Source organism: Hesperophylax consimilis, chromosome 26 (assembly GCF_061612785.1).
Source record: "Hesperophylax consimilis isolate HC1 chromosome 26, BYU_Hcon_1.0, whole genome shotgun sequence".
NCBI lineage: Eukaryota > Metazoa > Arthropoda > Insecta > Trichoptera > Limnephilidae > Hesperophylax > Hesperophylax consimilis.
Genome location: NC_142861.1, coordinates 28,482,745 through 28,508,185, shown reverse-complemented (window position 1 = coordinate 28,508,185; position 25,441 = coordinate 28,482,745). Strand labels below are relative to the sequence as shown.

At 35.4% G+C, this 25,441-nt stretch overlaps 2 protein-coding genes across 2 annotated transcripts in view; both read right to left on the bottom strand.

Moving 5' to 3' along the window:
• Nucleotides 1–11,435, bottom strand: part of LOC149411387 (uncharacterized) — a 710,246-nt gene extending 698,811 nt beyond the window's left edge. The window contains exon 1 of the mRNA XM_089647696.1: nt 11,389–11,435. The gene's annotated coding sequence lies outside the window, so the exon portion shown is untranslated. The remainder of the gene's footprint in view (nt 1–11,388) is intronic.
• A 3,960-nt stretch (nt 11,436–15,395) lies between these two features.
• Nucleotides 15,396–24,835, bottom strand: Membrin (golgi SNAP receptor complex member 2). The gene is made up of 4 exons (XM_089647164.1): nt 24,674–24,835; nt 24,486–24,591; nt 22,245–22,428; nt 15,396–20,172 (listed from the first exon to the last, which is right to left on the bottom strand). The coding sequence occupies exons 1-4, from the start codon at nt 24,805–24,807 to the stop codon at nt 19,964–19,966; spliced, it is 633 nt and encodes a 210-aa protein (XP_089503290.1). The 5' UTR covers nt 24,808–24,835; the 3' UTR covers nt 15,396–19,963.
• Nucleotides 24,836–25,441: the final 606 nt, after the last annotated feature.

Here is a 25,441-nt window from a genome sequence, read left to right as displayed (position 1 = left end):
AAAACTGAAGAAGAGTAGAAAATTACAAAGTTTTTTGAATTTTTGACAATGTTGCGTTCGGCGCTCAAGGTCGAAAACTTGGATTATTCATTGAACCAACTCAGCAAAAAATCTAACTAAGAACTAGCAGATCTGACGCAAGGTACTCACCCTTTCAAGCGACAATGTTACTGGACTAGAAGGGGTACTCGCACGCACTGTGCGCTATGGACTGTGCGGTGTGGACTGTGCGGTATGGACTGTGCGGTATGGACTGTGCGGTATGGACTGCGCGGTACGGACTGTTCGGACATTTTAGCGACAAGGGATGAGCGTTGGGCTCTTTCTCGAAGGGGTACTAAACCACTGAACTATGGCATTCCCAATTGGAAATTGTGATGCTGAAGGGTATGGGGAGGGGAAATAGATGGGAAAGTACCTGGCTTTTCAATCTAGTTACCAAACATGGCTAAAGTCATTTAATATTTAATTTAGTGCGCCCTACTGTCGAATTTGGCAGCCATCTCTGGTCCGGAGCCCCTAAATACTGGAAAAAAACCCTTGACTCTGTGCAAAAACGGGCGGTCCGTTTGATAGATTCCCCAATCTTAAGAAACGGACTGCAATCTTTAGAGCACAGGCGTCAGGTAGGTATGCTGTCCTTGTTCTATCGGCATTACAATGGAAAATGCTCAGAGGAACTAGCGTCATTGATCCCTTCGGCACCGGTGCGTAGTCGGAATACACGCCAAACGCGCGCCCAACATTTGTACACGGTTGACATTTGTCACATGAGAACGGGTCGCTTCTACGACTCGTTCTTAAGTTCAACAGCTCGGCTGTGGAACGAACTGCCGGCCTCTGTGTTTCCTCCCTCCTACAACATGGGACTCTTCAAGACCCATGTTCACTCCTTCCTCTCCACAAAAAAAAACCTTCCACACAGCATCCCCAAAGATGACATAGGCCCTGAGGGAAATTATTTTCTTCAGGGCCTCCTGTGTGTAGTAAATATAAAAAAAAATATTAAAAAAAAATCTTTTTGCAGCTATTCAATTTTGAAGGGTAAATGACTGAACGCAGTTGGCGCTAGCAAAAAATTAGCCAAAGAACGTTGTTAGCAGTCCACAATGGAGTGCTGGTACCTACCATGACGTATGGAAATGAGGCATGGAACTGGCAAAGAAAGTATGAAAGTTGATTTAATGCTGTTGAAATGAGATCCCTGTGGCGTATGTTTGCTAAAACCATGTATGATCGTGTGAGGAATGTGGAGATCCGCAAAGAGTGCAAGGTTGATGGAAACGTAATGATTAAGACTAAGAAAAAGACGCTTAGATGGTTTGGGCATGTGGAGCGAATGAGCGAAGAAAGGAGTGTATGGAGGATATATGATGCAAATGCGAATGGTAGCAGAAGTCGGGGACGCCCGAGGAAGATATGGCACGACCAAGTGAATCAGATACTTCAGTCGGGCCATTTCAAGAGTCAGAATAATAGAAGAGTATGTATGAATGTGAATGAGGCAAGGAGCGTGTGCCAAGACCGAGTTGTTTGGCGGTCCGTCCTCTAGTTAGTTAGTCAATTTTGAAGAAATCAATTTTTACCTCCCGATAAATTAACAGGCTTTATTAATAAAATAATGCTTTATCGATTTGCATTGATAACATGAAGATAGAAAGAATTTTCGTTGTAATGTAAAAATATTCGGATTTTCGTGTTCCGATATCGTAATTTACTACAAGTTTATCAGGAAAACTGTTAATTAATTCGTAACGCCTGCAGTGCCGGTTTAACCGGAATTACCAACAATTTAAAGAGATTCTAAATAAATTTGCAATAGTCAATAGTCAAATATACCATAATAATCTACGTAGGTATATTATTTTTTTGTGTGCTTCAATGTTCCTCTCTAGTAAAACCATCTCCGTGGCATCACACGCTTCACAAGATTCATTAGTAAAGTTGGGACATTCTTTAAGTTTGCACAGTTCGGTGGTTTTCTGGTGCCGGTTGGTCACATATTGGACTTGCAGTTTGGAAGTATGGGGAGCAGATTGGTAACAAAACTGTTTAGTTTTACTTATTTTTATTCTGGAGAAAAGATAAAACTCCAGGACACCTAAACTCATAGTTCACGAGCTTGTAAATAGTGACACAAACATATGCAACGCTCAGTCCTGGTGTATTGGACAGACCTGCGGTTGAATCAATCAATCCCTGTAAAATCTCTAAAATAAAATGGGAATCTTAACGACATAAGTCATGAATTCGTGTAAAAACAATTTTCGGCGCGCGGCCCGGCGCACAGTGGGCTGAAAATCGCCTTTCATAGACATAGAGACTTGAATTTTCAAGGGTATTTTTTTTTTGCTAGAAATGGATTCTGCTGATCATTACTATGCTATAAAATGTCGTACGAAGAAATTGCGCGTACAAATGAAGGAGTTATAATTTTTTTAAGAAAAATTTGTATGGCGCTGACATTAAAAATGAGGCTATCTCTGGAATCATAAGGTTGGCCGTTCTATCTTTACACACAGATAATACTACTATTTATTTGTATTTTTTTGACATACTTCATATTGTGGCGCAAGGTGCGATTATTTTTTTAAAAATCCTCAAAGTTGAAAAAAACCCTTTTTAATGTTGATGATTCATTTTAATGCTTAAATGCTTTTAGGCTTGCAGTGTAAATAAAATATTGTAAACTAGACAAAGCATACTCATATGTAAAGCATTTAAGCATTAAAATGAATCTTCAACATAAAAAAGTTTTTTTTTCAACTTTGAGGATTTTAAAAAAAAAAGTACAAGTTTCGCCACAATACAAAGTATGTCAAAAAAATACAAATAAATAGTAGTATATTTGTATGTAAGGATATAATGGTCAACCTTATGATTCCAGAGATAGCCTCATTTTTAATGTCAGCTCCATACAAATTTTTCTTAAAAAAATGATGACTCCTTCATTTGTACACGCAATTCCTTCATACAAAATTTTAAAGCATATTAATGATCAGCAGAATCCATTTCTAGTAAAAAAAAATACACTTGAAAATTCAAGTCTCTATGTCTATGAAAGGCGATTTTCAGCCCACTGTGCACAGTGTTTTGGCTTGCAGTGTAAATAAAATATTGTAAACTAGACAAAGCATACTCATATGTAAAGCATTTAAGCATTAAAATGATTCATCAACAAAAAAAAGATATTTTTTCAACTTTGGGATTTAAAAAAAAAAAAATTGCACCTTGCGCCACAATATGAAGTATGTCAAAAAAATACAAATAAATAGTAGTACTATCTGTGTGTAAAGATAGAACGGCCAACCTTATGATTCCAGAGATAGCCTCATTTTTAATGTCAACGCCATACAAATTTTTCTTAAAAAAATTATAACTCCTTCATTTGTACACGCAATTACTTCGTACGACATTTTATAGCATATTAATGATCAGCAGAATCCATTTCTAGCCAAAAAAAATACCCTTGAAAATTCAAGTCTCTATGTCTATGAAAGGCGATTTTCAGCCCACTGTGCGGCGTAATGGACGGACCTATGGTCGACTTTGCCCTAGCAGGCCTAGAAAATCGATCTTCCCGTAGGATTTATTTTAATTATTTCTGATGAACGTATTACTAAAATTTCAAATGTTTCTAGATGGATCCTTCAGGAAATTGGTAATTCATCGTCTAGAAAAATAAAACTTGGTGCTTACCGCTTACTAATTTTATATTTGAAAAACGTTTTATAAAATTTTCAAACCGTTTTACATAAAATATATTAATGGTAAGGTCATGTTTTTATTAATCTTAAATATAAATAACGAAAGAAACATTTGAGATTTTTGTAATACGTTCATTGGAAATAAGTAAAATGTGAGCGTCCAGCAAACCCCCGCTATTAGAGTCTAATGTTGCCTTAAGATGAACCACGCCGAGGTTCTGATTCATATTATTTCAATAAATAACTGGCCATAAGAGGCAGTAGATTTGACTTAGCTCCTCAGGGCATTACCGACTGTCTGTTACGGAATATCTGTTTAGTTGCTAGCTGATGTTAGCTAACAGGGGTTGGCACTAGGACAATCCTGGCGCCTGATCCCAAATGGTTCAAATAGTCCAAATAGCACCCACTCATTTCTTAGGGGGCGTCAATTATCCTAGCTACGCCTCTGCGCCAGGTAGGTACTACATCCGCCGAAATCTTCCCATTTAAAACGTATAATTTTCATCTTAAACTGAGGCATGAAGATTTTATACAAGGAACCAAATGTTTTGGAAGGAATGGATAAAATTGTGATGTGACCACAATTTTATGCTAAACCTTAAGGTATAATTTCGACTGAAATCAATAGATTTAAAAAATATATATGTTTGAAAATTTTAAAAAAATACTCGGCAATCCTGTAGAAAATATTTGGTTTTCTGAAGAGGCGAGCATTCCACATCCTTGAGGTGATTTTGCACAAAAACGGCGCTATACAAGTCATCCAATTATTATTGGCGCATAAGCACTGCCTACCCTACATACTCGCGTACAGTATAAATACATAATATTGAAATGTATAAAATTATTGGAAGAAAACAATCTTCATTTTCAAATATACGCCCTCGCCCCACCGACCGCCTTACTATATAAAGTGTGTACTATGTAAAGTACTATGTAAAGCACTGTGTGAAAAGCAGGAACTAAGTATACAAAATGACACACATGTCATATTCAAATGTTGACATTATTATTTACAAAAATGTACATGTATGCGATTCGAGGGAAGACTCATTTGTGTTAGTGTCGAAAAAGGAACAAATTTTATATAACCAGTATTTGGCTTATAATGTGAATAAATGAATTGCTTATTTAGATATTTGATGTGGCTGCAATCCAAACCAAACATTGGATAAAGCCAGCAGCGTAGCCATACTTAGAGAAAACTTTTTAATGCCAATTAATTTGTTATTTTTCCTACAGCCTACCCTGATTAAAACTCTGTATACGCCACTGGTTACGAGAGATGAAAAACAAAAAGCTTTAAAAGTTTTTAACCAAAATATTTTTGCAGTCTGAGTCACTTATTTTTTTATTTTTTTTTTAAAAAGAAAGACAAACATTCCCGGGTTACGAATAACCTGACAATATTTGAAAATCTCCTACTACCACCACAGAAAGCTGAAAATGTTGCTTGTGTTGTGATGGAGGACTTAGCCGGCCGAGGAATTGAACACACTACGCCTGAGTGGAACCCAAGCGCGATGTCAACTCGGCCACCGACCGGTCGAAAAATGGCTTTAACTCTTCGGTATCACGAAAAATCATGATACAATAATACAGGTGGTGTAATTTGTGCCTCGTTTTAGAGTGGATAATAATCTCAGTACATCCATAATACCGGTTAAACACCGGAGAAAAATGAAAATGTGAAATAACGTTTATTACGAAATTTTTGAAATAATCTTCTTCCATATTTAAAAATGTTTCTTTATTTGTGCCATATAGACTCCAAAACAACTGGACCGATTTCGAAAATACAGATTTTGTTCTTATTAGTGCCAGGAATGTTTAGAGGTATTCTGCACGGGAATGAGACACGGAGTCGATATAATTTAGATTTTCTAAAGTAACGATGTGGTATACAGGAGTGAATGGTAAAAAAAGTCGGGGACGCCCGAGGAAGACCTGACTCTTATTTCTGCTCTGGAATGAGATATGGAGTCACATTATAGGCACGAATCAAATAATTAATTGAGGTAAAATGAGGCGTACGTGATTAGCGAAGAAAGAGGTGTGAGGACAATGTATGACTTGGAAGCGAATGGTGGAAGAAGTTGAGGACGCCCGAGGAAGACATGGCACGATCAAGTGAAACAAATACTTATTATGATAAAATAGAATGCACAACCTCAAAACTTTAGCCCGAACCATTCCAAATGGATCCATTACACTTCAGATAGAAACATAATAAATTCGTTTAATAATAATACATAAAGGACATAAAGAACACATTTGTAATAACAAAGCTGGAAAATAAAGTTCAAAGTACATGCTTTAAAAAAATTATTAACACCAGGAAAATAAGGAACTTTCCATGTGTGCCGAAATTTACAATTTAAAAAAAATTTAATACGACCGAGTTTACACGAAAAGGGATGAGTAACAAAATGGTTACATTTTGCTTTTATGGAAAGGTTTGTAGGACATTAATTTATTCAGGTAAAGCGGATTTGCAGTCCATTAAGGATTAAGGCATTTATTTGTGTTTTTTTGGCAAATTCACGGTGACCCGTTTGTTTAATGGTCAGGAAGCAATCAAGAAGTAAATAATCTAAATAAATAAAAATGTAAATGTACGTTTGTAAAAAATCTTAAATTTCCGAAAATTCTTCGCCGATTGCTTTGAAATGTTGACAAGATGTTGCATTCTAATACGCATGTGTTTCTATATACCTATTCACCTGTGACAGGTAAAAACGGTGACCGGATGACTCATCAAAATGAAAATTCAACACACCTTTAAAAAGTGCTATAAAGTTATGAAAAGTGATGAAACAAAAACTAGGTTAAATAGGTTACATTACTAGGTGACATAACTATTTGTAACTATTTAACCTAGTTTTTGTTTCATCACTTTTCATAACTTTATAGCACTTTTATAGGTGTGTTGAATTGTCATTTTGACGAGTTATCGCGGAACCTGACTTATCACTTATAACCCAGGCTTGTAACTCTAGTTGGGCTTGAGGTAGTATTCTACGCAACTTATCATTGTCATACATGAGCAACATTTGAATTAAGTAATTACTGGAAACATAAGAATGTTTCTTACTTGCCTCATTCGATCGTAATTTTGTGAGACAATAACAAGTCTAGATATATTGTAACGTTATTGCATGTGTCCGTTTGTAATGTTAAAGTTTGAATGCTTACAAAACCAGTCATCCATTTTGGTATACATTCAAAAACAGCTCACAAATTTATGATAACAAAACGTATATTTTTCATACAATTTCAACACACCTTTAAAGGTAATATAAAGTCATTAAAAGTGATGAAACAAAAACTAGATTAAATAGTTACACATGTAACCTATTTAACCTAGTTTTTGTTTCATCACTTTATAACACTTTTTATAGGTTATTTTGATGAGTTATCCGGTCTCCGAATTTCACGATACTACATAAACTTAATGGTAGAAAGAGTCGGGGATGTCCGAGGAAGACACGAACCAAATAATTATTTGTGGTAAAATGAGATGTAACGAAGACTTATGAACGAAGAAAGAAGTATAAGGGCAATTTATGACTTAGAAGTAAATAGTTGAAGAGGTCGAGATTGTCGAAACAAATACTTATTACAAAACAATAATATTATTTCCATCTTAAAATGCACCCAGTTGTTAGATACTCTAGAATTAACGACCTCAGAACTTCACCCCAAACCATTTATAATAATAATAAGCCTTTTATTCTGAACTTCTGTTAGGTATATTAATATTAGAAATGTTTTGTTTGTTATAATATATCCTCTTGGCATAGGCCTCCTCTAACAATTTCCATTGGGAACTTTCACGCGCTACTCTTCTCCAATGATGTCCAGCCGTGAGTTTTAGGTCGTCTTCCCATCTCATGTGTTGACGTCCTCTACTTCTCTTGCCAACTCTGGGATACCAGTCAGTGACATTTTTACACCATTTCTCTTGTGGGTCTCGGATCATATGACCTGTCCATCTCCATTTTTGTTGGTCTATTCGGGTAACTATATCGGCAACATTAGTTATCTCCCTTATTTTGCTACATCTAACTCTGTCCTGTTTTCTTATTCCTGTCAAACTTCTCTCCATGGCTCTCTTTTTTTTTTTTTTTTTATATTTACTCCACACAGGAGGCCCTGAAGAAAATAATTTCCCTCGGGGCCTATGTCATCTTTGGGGATGCTGTGTGGAGGGTCTTTTTTGGAGAGGAAGGAGTGAACATGGGTCTTGAAGAGTCCCATGTTGTAGGAGGGAGGAAACACAGAGGCCGGCAGTTCGTTCCACAGCCGAGCTGTTGAACTTAAGAACGAATCGTAGAAGCGACCCGTTCTCATGTGACAAGTGTCAACTGTGTACAAATGTTGGGCGCGCGTTTGGCGTGTATCCCGACTACGCACCGGTGCCAAAGGGATCAATGACGCTAGTTCCTCAGAGCATCTTCCATTGTAATACCGATAGAACAAGGACAGCATACCTACCTGACGCTTGTGCTCTAAAGATTGCAGTCCGTTTGTTAAGATTGGGGAATCTATCAAACGGACCGCCCGTTTCTGCACAGAGTCAAGGGTTTTTTTCAGGTATTTTGGGGCTCCAGACCAGAGATGGCTGCCAAATTCGACAGTAGGGCGCACTTGCGATTTGTACAGGGTGAGCAGTTGTGTACTATTAAAGTATCTGCGGGCCCTGTACAGTACGCCCAGCTTCTGAGAGGCCAACTTTACTCTGGCTTCGATGGAGCCCCCGTACCTGAGCTGGTCACTTATAGTTACACCAAGCATATCAATGGAAGGCCTGTTCGGAAGATTGCTTCCGTTGAAGGAGACTAGATTATCATTTGGATCCCTTTTTTCTGGCATTTTCCCATCTCTGGCAGCGTTCCAACTTTTCTCTGTGGCGTTTGGTGAGTGCCCAAGTTTCGCATCCATAGGTAATGACTGGAATTATTCACGTGTTGAAGACTTTCCTTTTTATTTGCATACTTAGTTTCTTGGACTTCAAGACTTCTTTCAATTTTTCCAAAAACAACCAAAATTAAATTAAAATATCCTACAACCAATATTTAAAATCATGATGAAAGAGAAAAGGGCCTTTTTGGCCCGGAGCTCTGCATGCCAATATTTCATAAGTCATAAGACTTCTTTCAAAGACCAGTATTTCTTCCATCCATTTGCTACTCTTCGCTCGATTTCTTTAGTGGTTTGATCTTTGTGTGATATTATTTGTCCAAAATAGATGTAATCTGACACATATTCAAGTGGTTGGTTGTCAATTTTTATAGTTACTGGATTAGAGTTTGTAAGCAATTTTGTTTTGTCTTTGTTCATGCATAGGCCGACTTTCACACTTTCCTCGTTTAGTGATTCTATCATTTTATTTTGGTGCGTTGGGTTTTCCTCGAAAAGGACTAGATCGTCTGCAAATCTTAGGTGGTTCAGTTTTGCACCTTGCACGTTGATACCATAGTTTTCCCACTCTAGTTTGCGGAAGATACTTTCTAGAGCAGCCGAGAACAATTTTGGTGATAGATGGTCTCCCTGTCTTACTCCTCTCCTGATCTTGAACTTTTTCCCCAAGGTTTCTAGTTGGATCCTCGCTTCGCAATTCAGGTATATGTTTTTTATGATATTGATGTATACTAAAGGTATCCCCTGCTGTTCAAGACTATCCCATAAAGATGTGTGTTTTATGCTGTTGAAAGCTTTGGAGTAATCGATAAATGCCATGCATATTTTCTTATTATACTCGTTATATTTTTCTACTATTTGTTTCACTGTGTGTATGTGGTCCAGGTTAGAGTATTTTTGTCTGAAGCAGGCTTGCTCCCGTGGTTGGTTTTCGTCTAACTTTTTACTTATTCTTTCCAGGATAACCTTGGAAAATACTTTGTAGATATTTGACATCAAACTTATAGGTCTGTAGTTCCCTATATCTTCCTTTTGTCTTTTTTTAAATATAAGAATAATGTTTGATGTTTTCCACTGTGTAGGGATTAGACCAGTTGTTAGTATTTCGTTGAATATTGAAGTGAGTATTGGTAGTTGTCCTTTTAGGGTGCCTTTAAGAAGTTCGTTTGTCACTTTGTCTGGGCCTGGAGCTTTTTCCATCTTCTGACTGTATATGGCTTTCTCTACTTCTCTGGAAAGTATTTTTGGTTCGGTTTCAACGTTTTTCTGCTCTTTATTGACGTTTGTCTTCTGATCGTGTTTTTGTTTGTCGTCTGGGCTTGAATAGAGGGCCTGGTAAAATTTTGTGGCTATTTCGTTGATGTTATTTCTATTTGAAGAAGTAGTCCCCTTTTTGTATAGTTTTGGTATACATTCCTTATTTGATTCCTTCAATTCTTTAAGCGCTTTTTTCACTCCTCTTATTTTCACTATATGCTTTTCTAATGTTTGCAACCTCTTGGTCTTCCTATCTTTCCTGATGTTCTCTCTGATTTCCTTACTTAGTTTGTTATAGTTTTTATGTTCTCTTTTTTAGGATGTTTTGTAAGTAGATTTTTTCTTTATTTTATAAGTTGCAGCGTTGTATCACTTAGCTTGTACTTGTTTCTTTAGCTAGTCTCAGCTTTTACTTTAGTTAGTAGATTTTCTATCTTTCCATATTTCGTATGAGCATCAATGTTACTCGAAGTTAATTCTTCAGCTGATTTAATTAGAGATTGTGCTATTACCTTTAAGTTTTCATCGCTGTGGTATTTTGTAGTGAGTGAAGAGAAATGTTTTCTAGATTTATTTGGTGATTCTATTCTTATGTTGCTTCTGACCATTCGATGATCTGTATTGAAGTTGAATTTAGTTAGGACCGACGTATCCGTGAAGGCTTTTGGATAGTTTGATGTTATGTAGTCAATTTCGTTTTTGGTGTTGCCGTCGGGGGAGATCCATGTGCACTTATTCTTTTGGTTTTTCATATATGAACTGTTCAAGAGCGTTAGGTTGTGTTGTAATAAGAATTCAACCAAAACATTATTTCAAATCGTTAATTCTAGAGTATCAGTTGTCAGATACTCTAGAATTAACGACCTCAGAACTTTACTCCAAACCATTTATAAGTCCCCAAACAACGCCGGGTACATGTCAGCTAGTATATAATAAAACTTATATAATCAGCCATTTTTTAAGCCATAATATTTTTCATTGGAATTCCATTTATACAAGTATATCTACCAAAGCTTTTCGAGTGGGGGAAATATTAACTATTTTTTTGCAAAATGGCTGTAATGTAACAAAAAATACAAAGTGTTTTCAATTTATAATATCCATCTACCATAAATGATCACTACAATGTATTCTCTGTCTAGAAACAAACGTACATCCTAATAATTTTCACTAAGTACCTACTTAATTTGAAATTCCCGCGTAAACATAAAAAATATTCGAATTATAAGAATGTAGATTACCTATTTTGTTGATAACGAGGTTTGGATATGATTAAAAGCAAAAAACGTCTACTTTATATATTATTTACGCAAGTTCCTCAAATATAATAAACTTTGAAGCATTGAATCGAACTGTTTATTTTTCCACTGAGAAACATTGTATTCAATGAAAAACTATGCCGCCTTTTGGGAATTACTGTAAAATGTACCTCGAATTATATAAACGCACACAAAACAATAATAAATGTGTTTATTTTTTAAATAAAAGTCAAACTTACCGCGAGACGAAATATAGGTTAGGAATGACAACAAACTAAACTTGAACTGTCAAAGTAAAGTAAAAACCATAAATAAGTAAAAACTGATTAGGCAGAACAGCTGATAAACATCAGCACGAGTGTTGTGTAGGTATTAATAAACATGTGTATGTTTCTCCTGAAATAAATTTATATGCGGGTATTTTAAATTAAACAGAAACAAGGATTCAATGTGTTTTTATTTGATTTCAATATATTATAACAAAGATATAATTTTATATCATGCCATTGAGTAATCGACTTTTCCTTACGAGCTTTTATCACACCGTGATCATGAATCAACCACCCAAAGATTATTGTAAATAAACCAAGATTATTATGAATTAACCTCTCACGGGATTATCAGTGGATGTACCATAACCAGAGATGTGCTTTATTTCAAATAAATCCATTTCAAATGGAAATGCAAAATGCAAAATGGGTATTTTGCATTTTGCATTTTAAATGCTTTTCTAAAAACCATTTTGCATTTTGCATTTTAAATGCTTTTCTCAATGCATTTTCCATTTTAAATGCTTTTTTGCAACATTCTTCCTACTATCTCCACTCATCTTTTTTTCATAAGCGCCAAATATCAGTCGGTCCTCAACCTCGCTATGAGAGATAATTTACATTTGTCAATTGAGTGATACCATTACAAAAAATACTGATTCAAATACTGAACATGGCCATGACGCTGTAATATTAAATGTTAGATAGCAGTTTCTATGTTTTTACGTTGGCAACATTAGTCCCGCGCAAATTTTTTGTGGTTTCATAATCTGTAGTCGTGGTGTTTTTAGATTTACCATCATGTAATATGTTTGTTCTACATTGATGTCCATTATTAACCCTCCGTCGGGCGCAGCCGGCCTCAGAGGCCAACAAAAGACATTTTTTCCCTCTCCAATTCTCAAAGGCGGCCCCCCGCCCTTCCTCCATTTTACTCGCCTAACTTTAGGAACCTTACACGTCGCCCGTCTTCAGTCAGTCGTCGGTCTTTACGCAGCTCACTTACACCTTACACTCAGCTTCACAGGCCGCCTGCGCCCGATTGCCTCACAATTTTGAAGGTGACTTTTTTCAGGATATTTTTATTTGCAGTTGTTCATTATACTCAATTATGCCTGTTCTGTATGAAGTTTATCAGTATCTTGAGAAATAAGTTCTGTATTGGACCCTGGCCTTTCAGGCAGAGTGCGCCCGATTGAATTATAATTTCAGTTTTAGGCATTTTATATACATATGTTTCTGCCGAAATGGCTAGAAAAGATGATCTCTCTCAACGCAATGATGCTGATGATATGGTGACGTTTCTTCTCGATGATGATGCTTCTGAAGATCGAGCTTTGGTTGAAGATTTAGGCGATGAGAGCGACATCGGACAACTAGCTCGGCGAAGTCTGAATACAAGTGGAATGCCGATTCAGTTGCAAACTCGCTTCCAATAAAACACATCCCCTACAACACCTCAAAAAAGGCAAAAGTGTGGAATATGCGTGTTTGAATCAGGATTTAGGAGGATGACGAATTACGAATGTTTAGGTTTTCATCAACCGATCTGTTTACTCCACGTAAACGCGCTGTGCCAAACTTGTTTTTCGGCTGCTGATTTGGGAACCTCATCGTCCATATCTGGCTACGGCTGCAGTCAGTAGAGACTACCACCTACCTTACCTTTAAATTTTTATTACTTTAAAACTTTTATTACTTTTATGGATCTCGGTTAGACCAATTATTTTGAACACTGTTTTTGGAAAATTGTTTATTTTAGTTTATGCTTGGTAATGTTTAATAAACTGGTTATTTTGTGTTATATTTGGTTTAATTCCTTTCTATAGATCCTAGTAAAGACTACGTGACAAGTATTTTGTATTAGAATTAATATAGTGGAAGGTGGGGACTAAAAATATATTGGTGGCCTCTCAGGCCGGGTGCGCTCGATTTCGGTTCGCCCATAGGTGTGCCTGACGGAGGGTTAAATGGCAAAATTGTTTAAAAATTCTATAATTATTTTAATTGTTTGACCTGAGAAACCATTTTGCATTTTCAATGGATTTTGAAAATGGGTATTTTGCATTTTGCATTTGAAATGCTTTTCTAAAAACCATTTTGCATTTTGCATTTTCAAATGGAAAAATTTTGACCCATTTCCATTTTGCATTTCAAATGGTTTTGGGTACCCATTTTGCACATCTCTGACCATAACCGACCATAACCATAAATAAACCACCACGGATGCACCTATAATATACGCGATAATAATTATGTAAGAAGCTAGTTACCATGGTAGGTACTTTTTGCCAAAGAACATTATTATAACAAGTAAATTATAATTATAAAGTAAAGTAGTTCATTACTTGACACTGGCTAGAACACTCCTTTGGGGTGAAATGCCATTAAATTTAAAAAAAAAAAAAGTAAAGTAGGTAGTTACTTATCGACTGCCTAATTAAGAAAATGTAAATAAGTACCTACCTATAGGAGGAATACAAAAATATAAATATTTTTTTTTTATTTGGTTTTACGCCCAGCCGGGACATTACTTTTTTTATTATAATACATCAATGAATGTGGTGCATTTGTATTATAAATTCATGATATGAATCCTATAATTTCTATACCCGCTATATCCGATTTTTTGACAAAATGATCTGAGTATGACATCTTGTTCACATTTTTGCGAGCAACAAGAGGAGCCTAAAATTGAGTTTCAAAACCCTCCTTATCATGACCAAAAACCATGTTAAAACTGCGAGTGAGAAACCAAATCCGCTATATCATACAGAAAGTCACTATCAAAACCCGCTATATCGGATTCAACGAATCACAAGCAGTTATTTTGCCAAAATACAATATGGCCGCCGCTCTGACGCCACGCTCGTGTGTCAAAATGATCTACGCGTGAGTTTCTAAACCCGCCATGTCGCCTCAGTTGACTTTCAAAATCACGAAGTGAGTATCAAAATCCGCTATATCCATTTTATTTATCGAAATTACTTAATTATTGCTAGACATATATAGAAAAATAAATGCTTTTCGAAATTTTATTACTCCAATTCATTATATAAAAAATTTTAATGCATTTACTTATGTACGCTAGAGATGTGACAGTTTTTTGCGGTTTTCTCCAAATCAATGAAAGTTGATATAGCGGGTATAGAAATTACACGACTCATATATGTCTTTGATTTCTCTAGTTCTTTTGTTGCCCTCTCTTACCGGAAGTTGGCTATCATCGGGGTGTTTGCTTCATTCTGTAAACTGCAGCCTGAAATAGCTCAACAAAACTACATGCATGCCAGTTTCGGGAATTTATTTTTTCTTTAAAAATATATACTGGTTCACTGATCATAGCAATAGTAATTTCAAGCAACGTTTCTTTTCAATTGCGTGTGTTTCTGTGTAAGTGTGTTTCTAAAACATCTATTTCCATAGAAAATGTATGGATTTGTAATTAGTCAAGATATCATAATGCGTTTCTTATGTAGCGTACGTCGACCCAGTACGATCCTGCAAAACTGACCACTCTAAAAAGGGGTGAAAATAATGTAGAATTACATCATTATTTTATTTTCATGAAACTTCAATTGTCCAAGCCAGCCTTCAATTCCATAATCCTGGATTCAGAAGACGAGGAGTAGGACCAATGAACATATTGTGACCTCGGCTGACGTCTTCGCGGCCGGTCGAGGAATGAGCAGCCTTTCTTCGCTATGACACAATTCCTCTTGATTGGCGGGTTTATGACCTAGAGCGCAACTAATGCAATGCTGCCAATATGGACAACTACACTTTACCACAGATAAAGGTAACTACTCACAAAAGCTTTAATAATTTAATCCATAGCTAAATGGATCCACACACACATGTTCGCATCCTACATGTAACACCCACTTCTCTTACTAGAAACAGTCCCCAGCAGCTTTTTACTTTCAATAACAACAGAGCTCTAAGGAATATAAATAAAACTACATGCATTTTCGATTTTAAAAATAATTTATGAATATTAAAAGAACAAAATTAAAATCTACAAAATAACAATCATAATTTTATAAATATGTATTTAGAAAAAACATTTTAAATGGAATATAATATAAATTCAATCAGTATTTGGCTTCAATATTCTTGAGCAACTCAACCAAACTACTGCTATATATTCTAGAAATCAGCCACAAATCTGTCTGTCTTAACTCAAGTGATAACGAGAACACTTCTAATTCTCACCCACCACTAAATATCATTCATATCGCACATAATAAAAACAAGGGAGATGGGCCATTTACTATTTTCAGTATGAAACCACTCGCTCAAAAGTGTTGCAAACATCGTTCACCCATGCTACTGCAAATCACGTACACGCAGAGCGGCGCCTCATCTTTGTTTTTACCGACATACCAAATGCATAACTTTTATTTACCGCTTTGATAGTTCCTAAAGTAGCTCGGTGATAATCAGCACACTTTCATGCAATAGCTCCCTTTGTTTCTATTATCTATGATTTACAATTCAAACACATCTTAGGAATAAGTTGCCTTACAATGTCACTATCAACTCGAAACTAAAATCAGTTTATATGCCCTTAATACATTTTAATGCACCACTTCTACCCTATTATGTTGTATTTTCTCTTTCCCTACCAATCTCATCCCTTTCCCATTTGAACACAATTTACTTATACACGGTGTCCGGAAACTAGTGGTACAAACGGGAAACTGGTGAATGAAAAAAAACCCTCGCATAGGAAAACACAAATTATTATAAATTGTCTTAACCCCTAGAACAATTTTAGGAGATATTTCTCCCAGCCTGATTCATAAAATTAATAAAATTCAAGCTTTGTATTAGGGTGAGAAATATGACTTCAACAGTGTTAGAAATAGAGACCACCACACTTTCAGTTGCATACAAAAGTTTACTTTAGACACTCCTGAAAAAAAAATTAAGTTTGCAAATTTTAATCATATTTTTTTAATATAAAATGCAAAAAAGTTAAGTGACAATATCTTTGTCCAATTAAATATGTTTTTTAGTTTTGTGAAAAAGGTAATTACAGTTAACACAATAAAAACCATAGATAAGCTTCTTAAAAAACTTTCTATGTTTTTAAAATTTTAATATTTTTAATTGCATATATGTATTATTAATTGTTTATAATACTTAAATCTTTCATATGATTTAAAAACAGTATTTTATTTTTAAATTTATCTGGAATCGAAAATATTTACCGACCAATCAGCATTTTGACAATTATGCTTATAATATTGATGTTGACATATTCAATACCAATTTGGCAAGTTTTGTGGATCATTTAAAACATTTATTTCAACAATACTCCTAAACACATCATGTAAACCTACAAATAGCTATAATTTTCTGTTTTTGTTTCTTGTGTTTGTATGACTTGTTGCATAGCTTTTACCAAATGTAATTTTATTCTTATTTTTTATGTTTCAAAGTATCTGTCAAATTAAAATTATACTACCAACCATGTAAAAGCCCTCTGGGCGTTAAATAAATAAATAAATTCACTTAAGAGAAATACAGTGACCGGGTATTTCATCAAAATGACAATTCAACACACCTACAAAAAGTGATATAAAGTCGTGAAAAGTGATGTAACAAAAACTAAGTTAAATAGGTTACATAGGTAACTATTAACCCTAGTTTTTGTTTCATCAATTTTAATGACTATATCAGTTTTAAAAGGTGTGTGGAATTTTCATTTTGATGAAATATAATGGAACCGAGAAATACATAGCAAAAATTTCAAAGGCCCCAGGAAACACCTGCAGACGAGGATAACGCCAATGGATTACACAAGCAACCGCCGCAATAAGGTTTAAAAATATTTATACAAAACATGATTATTGTTTTTCTCTTCTTTTTATGTTTCTAGATTTTTTTTATCAGTTATAATTCTATTTTTATTACTTTCTGTTCTCATGTTCAAACTTGCTATTTCTTAAGTTACAGATATACTTTCTTAAGTTAAAGATATACTTACTGCATGTAAACATCCCCTGGGCATTAAATAAATAAATAAAATATATATGTAAAGATAGTTTTCTCAACAAGTTATTAAATGTAACATTATTATGTAAGTAGGTACATTAAACACTGTTAAAAAATGTTCATACATATTTCTAATTCTGGCTAGATTTTCATCAGTCAACGCGAAAAGGATTCACAGACCTTACAGGAATAAAATTACATATTATCGGTGGATTAAATTTCATTTAACAATTTTAAATTTTATCGCAAAAGCTTTTCAAAAACCTTTCATAAATTTACTATTACTTTTTCATTGGTAGGATTCATGCAACGGAACTTAATCATTACTACCTAATTATAAATAATCCTTAAAAATTACTTATCAGGTCATTGATTGCATATATTGATTTTACTTATTCATTTTCTTATGGCTTAAAGCAGTGGTTTCCAATTAGTTTTTCCAGAGAAAGAGCCCAAACTCGCGTACTCCTTGTAGCCAAAATATTTAATTAATTTTTCAACATTTATTAACTATAAAATCTTAATCCTCATATGGCATACCAATTCTAGTAATAATGTAAATCACATATTGTTATTCAAAACAAATGTACAACTCTGAAAAATCGGGTTTTTTTTAATGAGCTTCAGTCAAGTCATCTTTGTACCCCTTCAAGCAACCTCACTTACCCCCAGGGGTACGTATATCACTAATTGAGAACCACTGGCTTAGCAAATAGCATATACATACATAGTTACACAAAGATAATTATAAGATACATTGTTTTTTTAGTGTGAATGTGCACAAGAGTCCCAACTGCTCCCAACCGTCATGCCAGTGAGACTATGACATCCCCAATTGGGGTGTGTTGTGAGGCTGAAGATAGTGGAGAGGGAAAGGAGACGGGAAAGAGGAAGGTGGGGAAGTACTTAGCTATTCAGATCTGATTACCAAACACGGCCAAAACCATTTCAAGCAATGTTTCCTGAATATCTTACACCAGGGCGATACTGAGAATATCTTCCACTCTGGAAAGTGCTGCAAATATACTGATTTGAACCTGCCACCTGAAACCTCCAGCTTGCTAGTCGAGAGCCTCCTTCCGAAATACCGTACAGCCTGACACGGTTAACTTCGTAGGAGGCAAAGGAGTAACTAACAAATGAAAAAACTGTTTTTTAAATTTTTTCGTATCCATAAAATCAAAAACTAGCGATGGCATTGACTGAAAAGTTAACAATATCAAACTGTAACGTAACTACTGTGAATGGGAATGATTGAAACATTTAGTTTAATTATGAGATAGTGAACTACCTACCTAATAAGATGCTAGTTTACATCATTTTTAAGGCACAATATTTATAAATTCGTGAAAATATGTGCCTCATACATGCTTAAACTATTGATCATCCACACTTGATACCAATATACTTCACAATCAAACTATTGATTATTAATATAGGCAAGAATGATTGACCTGATGGTAGCTAACCTTCGATAGCAGCGGGGACCAAAAGAGGAAAAAGAAAAAGGGTGAATATTATGTCAAGAGTCTGAAGGAAGATGTTTGTTGATTACTGACTTAATAATTAAACAGCATTCAAAAATAAAAACTCTAAATAATGTTAAAAAAATCTTAAATTCCATCTTCTAGCCGAAGTTAATTACAGCCTATGTGTATTACAAAATGGGATACAAAAGTTGACAGCTGTTTCCAATTATGAAAATTGTTTCAATACAGATGGTTGACAAAATATTGTAGCTACATATTTATTTCCAGCCTAGATGAAGTACACAAAGGTTAACAAACGTTAACAGCTGTTTCCACACTAGGTGAAGAATACAATGGTTTATAGATGTCAACAGCTTTTTTTTCATTCTAGCTGTACTACACCACTCAAAGATATTAGAAGAACGAGATGTGCTATGAGCAGTTCGTACTGAGTGGAATTGTTTTGCCGAGTGTCGCCGGTTTTGTTCACCAATACTACTGCACAACTTCGCTTGCGCTAAGGTATCCGCACTAATACATAGAACAGATTTCTGTGCGTACACGTCCCGATACCGTTCAAAGTACCCTAATTAGGTAGTACTCCGGCTACGGTCCGGCGGCCAACATAGCATATCTCGTTCTTCTAATATCTTTGACACCACTACAATGTTGTTAGCAGCTGTTTCAAGTCTAGGTAAAGTACACAACGGTTAACATATTATATTGACAGCTATTTCCGATCTAGTTGACGTGCACAACGGTTTACAAAATTTGTAAATATTAAATTTTGACAGCAGTTTTTACACAACGGTTTACAAATGCTGACAGCTGTTTCCATCCTAGTTGAAGTTCACAAGTACAGGTAGTTTATAGACGTAAACAGATTTTTTTTCCATTCTAGCTGTACTATCCAACAATCTACAAATATAAACAGCTGTTTCCAGTGATATGTACAAAACAATTTGGCCACCGACTGCCGTTTCCAGTCTAGACGATTTACACAACAGTTCACAGCTGTTTCCAGACTAGGCGAAGTACACAACGATTTACAAATGTTGACAGCTGTTTCCAGTCTAGGTGAAGTACACAACGACAACAGTGATGACGGTGAGAGTGAGCAGCATGCCCCCGAGCAGGATGAACTTGTCCTGTCTGGCGCGCCTCTCAATGAGGCTGATGGTGGTGTTGGACAGGCCCAAGGTGTTGGCCATGTCTATGATCCGGCGGTGGGCCCCCTTGAGGGTGTCTTTCTGGTTACGGAGACTGGTGAGGACGTTGGAACCTGCAATTATGCACATACAATGTTCATTTGAAGTTTGAAGCCATCATACAGAAGTGAAAGCGTCCCATCACAAGGTATTATATAAATCTCTTATTATCTTTATTAAAACATCTCAAGATAACTTCTTTAATGTATCAGCCGGTGTATACCAGAACATCCTTCGGACAAAGGAGTTTTTCATATAAAGCTCCGTTGCTATATAATATGCTTGGAGAAAATATAAAAACTATAGGTACGTTAAATTCATTCAAGAAAATGGTCAAAATCTCCGTACTAGCTGAGAATGATGATTTTGGATCACCCATGTTGTCGCTTATATCATAATTCCTTGTGGAAGCTCTGTTTCGATACAATCCTTATTTACTTACTGCGCATGCACTTATTTACTTCTAAAATAACTTTTGGTTATTTATTATTATGTTACTTATTATTATTATTATCTACTTAATTATCGTATTAATATTTACTTTAATTATTGTCTAGCTAAAATACTTACTTTTTATTATAATATTATCTACTTACCTATCGGTTATTATTTACCTTTTTTTTTATTTAGTTATTTTTATTTTTTCTTATAATCTATTATTCATACTATCCATGTTGTAATTGTTAGTATGGTTACCCTATGCTTGTGTCTGATAAGCCAGCACAGGTACCTTGTACTTTAGTTAACAGAAGAATATTATTGTTGCCAACTTACTTAATAATGCTTCTTTTGTTGACTTTTTTGTTTTTTGTTTTTTGTTTTTATTTTTTTTTCATATATTTGTTACTAAAATTTTGTTTATTTTTGTCTACCGGTCTCGAAACGTCCGTGTCATAAACTTTTCTTTTTTTGTTTAAATTTAATTTAATGTTGTTATTATTTTTAATTTACATATATGTATTTTTTTAAATGATATTATTGTAAAGCTGCACATCTTGATACAGGAATGCCCTAGTGAGATGTGCAGAGTATGCTTTTTATGTAAAAACTGTTTTTTGAATTAAATAAATAAATAAAAATAAAAAAAATAAATAAATAAAAATAACATTAAACGTAAAATGATAACAAATGTGTAAGTGGATAAGTTATGTAGCAATGTTAACGCATTCATCTGAATATAACGAAAGCAGATGTTGTAGCTGTTTCGCTTTATCCATGGGTGTATTTATATCAGGATGCATAAAAAAGGTGAGATGCCTAGCACGATTGTATGTATTCGGAACAAACAACAAACGGATATCTTTCAGAACACATTGGTAAATATTTTAGTATTTAAAACTCGTTCTCCCAACATGTGTAATGCAAATTTCAAAATAATAATAGGCCATCAGGGTGTAAAGATAAGCATACCAGGAGTAATAAGAAATGGGTGGTACTTTTACTGTATAATAATTGCATAACTCAAACCTATCTGTAGCTGCACGTGGCTGTTAGGAAAGTTATACATCACCCCTGAAAAACCATATCACAACAACAACAAAACCTCTATGCGAACGATTTAGTCCAATGTTCAGTTACAGATCTCTTCTTATATCTGATGAGTTGTGTTTTTTTACCTGTAGTAATCATGTCATCCACCCCCCGGTGAGCATTCTGCAACGAAGAGTGGTGGTCCACCTCGATGGAGGTGTGCTGTGGAGCGGTATCGTTGTGTTTTGTTACCTGTGGTAATCATGTCATCCACCCCCCGGTGAGCATTCTGCAACGAAGAGTGGTGGTCCACCTCGATGGAGGTGTGCTGTGGAGCGGTATCGTTGTGTTTTGTTACCTGTGGTAATCATGTCATCCACCCCCCGGTGAGCATTCTGCAACGAAGAGTGGTGGTCCACCTCGATGGAGGTGTGCTGTGGAGCGGTATCGTTGTGTTTTGTTACCTGTGGTAATCATGTCATCCACCCCCCGGTGAGCATTCTGCAACGAAGAGTGGTGGTCCACCTCGATGGAGGTGTGCTGTGGAGCGGTATCGTTGTGTTTTGTTACCTGTGGTAATCATGTCATCCACCCCCCGGTGAGCATTCTGCAACGAAGAGTGGTGGTCCACCTCGATGGAGGTGTGCTGTGGAGCGGTATCGTTGTGTTTTGTTACCTGTGGTAATCATGTCATCCACCCCCCGGTGAGCATTCTGCAACGAAGAGTGGTGGTCCACCTCGATGGAGGTGTGCTGTGGAGCGGTATCGTTGGCTGTGAAGCGCCGGCTGAGCAGCTGCTCGCGTTGCTGGGCCTCCAGCACCGCACGCTGACGTCGCTCTTGCAGATTGTTCAGGGCTGCCTGGAAACCGACAGAATACATTTGAAATGTTATGCATACATATTTATGAGGCAAGCTTCAATGAGGTAGTCTCCTAGAATGAAATTTCATATTATTTACAAATGTATAATATTAATTACTACAGCATACTGAGGAGGGAAATTTTTGAATCTTTGGAAAATACCGAAGACATAAACTCTCAAAACTTTGACATTTGCGACCAGTCAAAAAGCGTGTGACATCGCCATTTGAATTATGATTTATACTGCCTTAACATTTTTGGATATGGAAAAACTAATTTTACTGCCATTATTAACTCTTTAAATATAATACATATTCATCTATACACGGTGTCCGGAAACTCGTAGTACAAGCGGGAAACTGGAGAATCTACACCACATGGGGAACCCAAATAAACATAAAGTTTTTTGATTTGAGCATTTTCACAAAAAAAAAAAAAAAACAAAAAATAATATTTTTCGGCTATTTTAGGGTTAAAGTTTTTTCTGGTGTTTAGGGTTGAACAACAGATGTTTTAACCCTGCAGAGCAGAAATATTTTATGATTACACCGGATTAAATGAAGGGTGATTTCAAAATAATGCTTCAAATCCGAGTTTCTTCATTTGTTTTACTTTCAAATAGTTTTAATTAGTTGGGTACTTTGATCTTCAGTAATAATTTATAAGAATTTGATTAAAAAAAAAAAAAAAAAATCAACTTCTAACTCGCTTTACTCGATAACGAAAGCTCAAATCAAAAAAAAATATACTACAAAATCGACTCCAAATGTGATGTAGATTCACCAGTTTCCCGCTTGTACTACGAGTTTCCGGACACCCTGTATAAAAATAGGAGATAACCTCATCACAATAGTAAAGTGAATAAATTGTAACAATAAGATGTGACAAGCGAAAATTTTCAATATAATCCGTCTAAATGTTAAGGAAGCCTTGCAGTTTTTTGTGGATTATGTCTCAATGTTGTGAAGTTCAAATATTAGTACATAGATAATAGAATATTATTATAGTAGTTTTAGAATAGATGTACACTAGATATAAAATATAAAATTTTATAGCTAAATAAAAAATAGTTAAAAAGAAAAAAAGTTTCAGTCTCAAACCAACTTTGTTCCAGTTAACATCTCTTGTAATTATCTACCACATTGCAGTCCTCTAACCTCTCTGGATGGAAGGAGAGAGGCTCCTCCGGTTAGTTCGCACTCCAGAAGATAGATGGAAACATAAATGGCAATAGGCTGACCTAAAAAATACCCATCTATTACATGATCCCACTGAGAGTTTGCCTGGCTTCCAATGCCTTGTGAAATCTGGTACTCCATCAACAGAAGACAGTGCTCTCACAGCCAAAAAACAAATGAATTTCGAAAAAGCTATTTATCTTCTTTATTTGTACTTTCGTGTAAAATCACGTACCTCCCGAAGATAGTGCACTTTACCACCAACGAACACCGTGTATAGATGATCCGCCTTTCTTTGCACAGAGTCAAACAGGTTAATCTACAAACCTCTAATCACACAAATTGTTTATAAAAGTGCATGATTCACATTAAGTCACTTTACACTGTGTAAGTGTATTTAATTGCTCTAGATTAATATTTATATCTAATCAGCTATTTAAATTACAGTATTGGAGGCTTTACTCAGTTCTGAGAAACATTTATGTGCAGTTATTGAAAACATTCAAGTGCGTACATTCATCGTATGTCAACTAACAACAAAATTGAGTTGGGGGTGCAATTTCTCTGTTTTCCATAATATACAAATTACATTAAGAGAAATAAGATCGCGAAACAAAACAAATAAAGTCATAACGAAATAACTATTAAAATACATTACTTTCCATTTCCGGTTACTTCTGTTTATTATCTGATACAAAGTGACTTTTTAAAATTAAAAGTGTGTATTAACCGTGTCCCTATTTTCCGGGATATTTTATTTTAAATATTTTAGAACTGGCTAGCGTCAAACTGGTTAGCACTGAGTTTGATTGAAAGAAATAAGAAATTGCACAACATGTAATTTTGATAAATCATCCAAATATTTTTTTAAGTATTACCTGCATGTGTTTATTGTCATATTTTAACTGGTCGCATCTCATTTTCGCAATCTGTCTCTGTGTTACGGGAGCTTTATATATCATAATATCCAATCGTTCGCAATTTCTGCAAAAAACAAACAATAAAATGCGTAATGGGAAAAGGGTTATGATTCGTACCTAAAACAGAATGCAAGACGACTACTTACGAATTTATGGCGTCGATTTTTTGCTGTATATGTCTCTCTATATCTTCTGAATTTGGTGGTTTTCGTTCCAATTGTTGAAAACATTGTTGAGTTTCCTGAATTAGTGTATTTGTTTGGTGATATAGCGCCTCCATTGCTAGGTTTTGTGGTTTTGACAGCTGTCTACTCTGACAGTTGTAAAATAATACCATAGAAAATAGAAGGACACGTTGACTTGTGATATTGTTGCGTTGGCATTCATTACTGTAGCTACCTGAATGCGTAGAGGACATAGACTAAGTATAATACAAGAATGGTAGAGGAGATCGGGGTAGAAATAATATTAAATATTCTAAATTCGTTCATGTGAGATTGTATGTAGTTTTAGCACTTTTGATAATCTTGTATCGTCTTCTGTGTCCTGATATGTGGGAAATGTCTTGGGACCTGAACAAAAAACACACCCTAACGTCAAAGGTTGTAGGGCCCGCCAGTATTCTATTATTTTTATAGGCGGAAAAATAAAGCAGAGAAATTTTTGATAAAATATATGTATACCTAAAGGCGTGTGTCAAAGTCGTTCAAAAGCGAGTTAAGTGGTGTGAGGATTGCTGATGGATTATAATTTACACAACGTGACATTTGAATCATTACGGCTACGATTTAGTCAGCGGCGTAGCTACCTAGGGGCTACGCGGGGCAGTGCCCCGGGGCCCTCAAGCTCAGGGGGCCCTCGAATCCTTACCAGAAATCTCGATCGAACTGAACTTTTGGAAATTTCTCCCATTT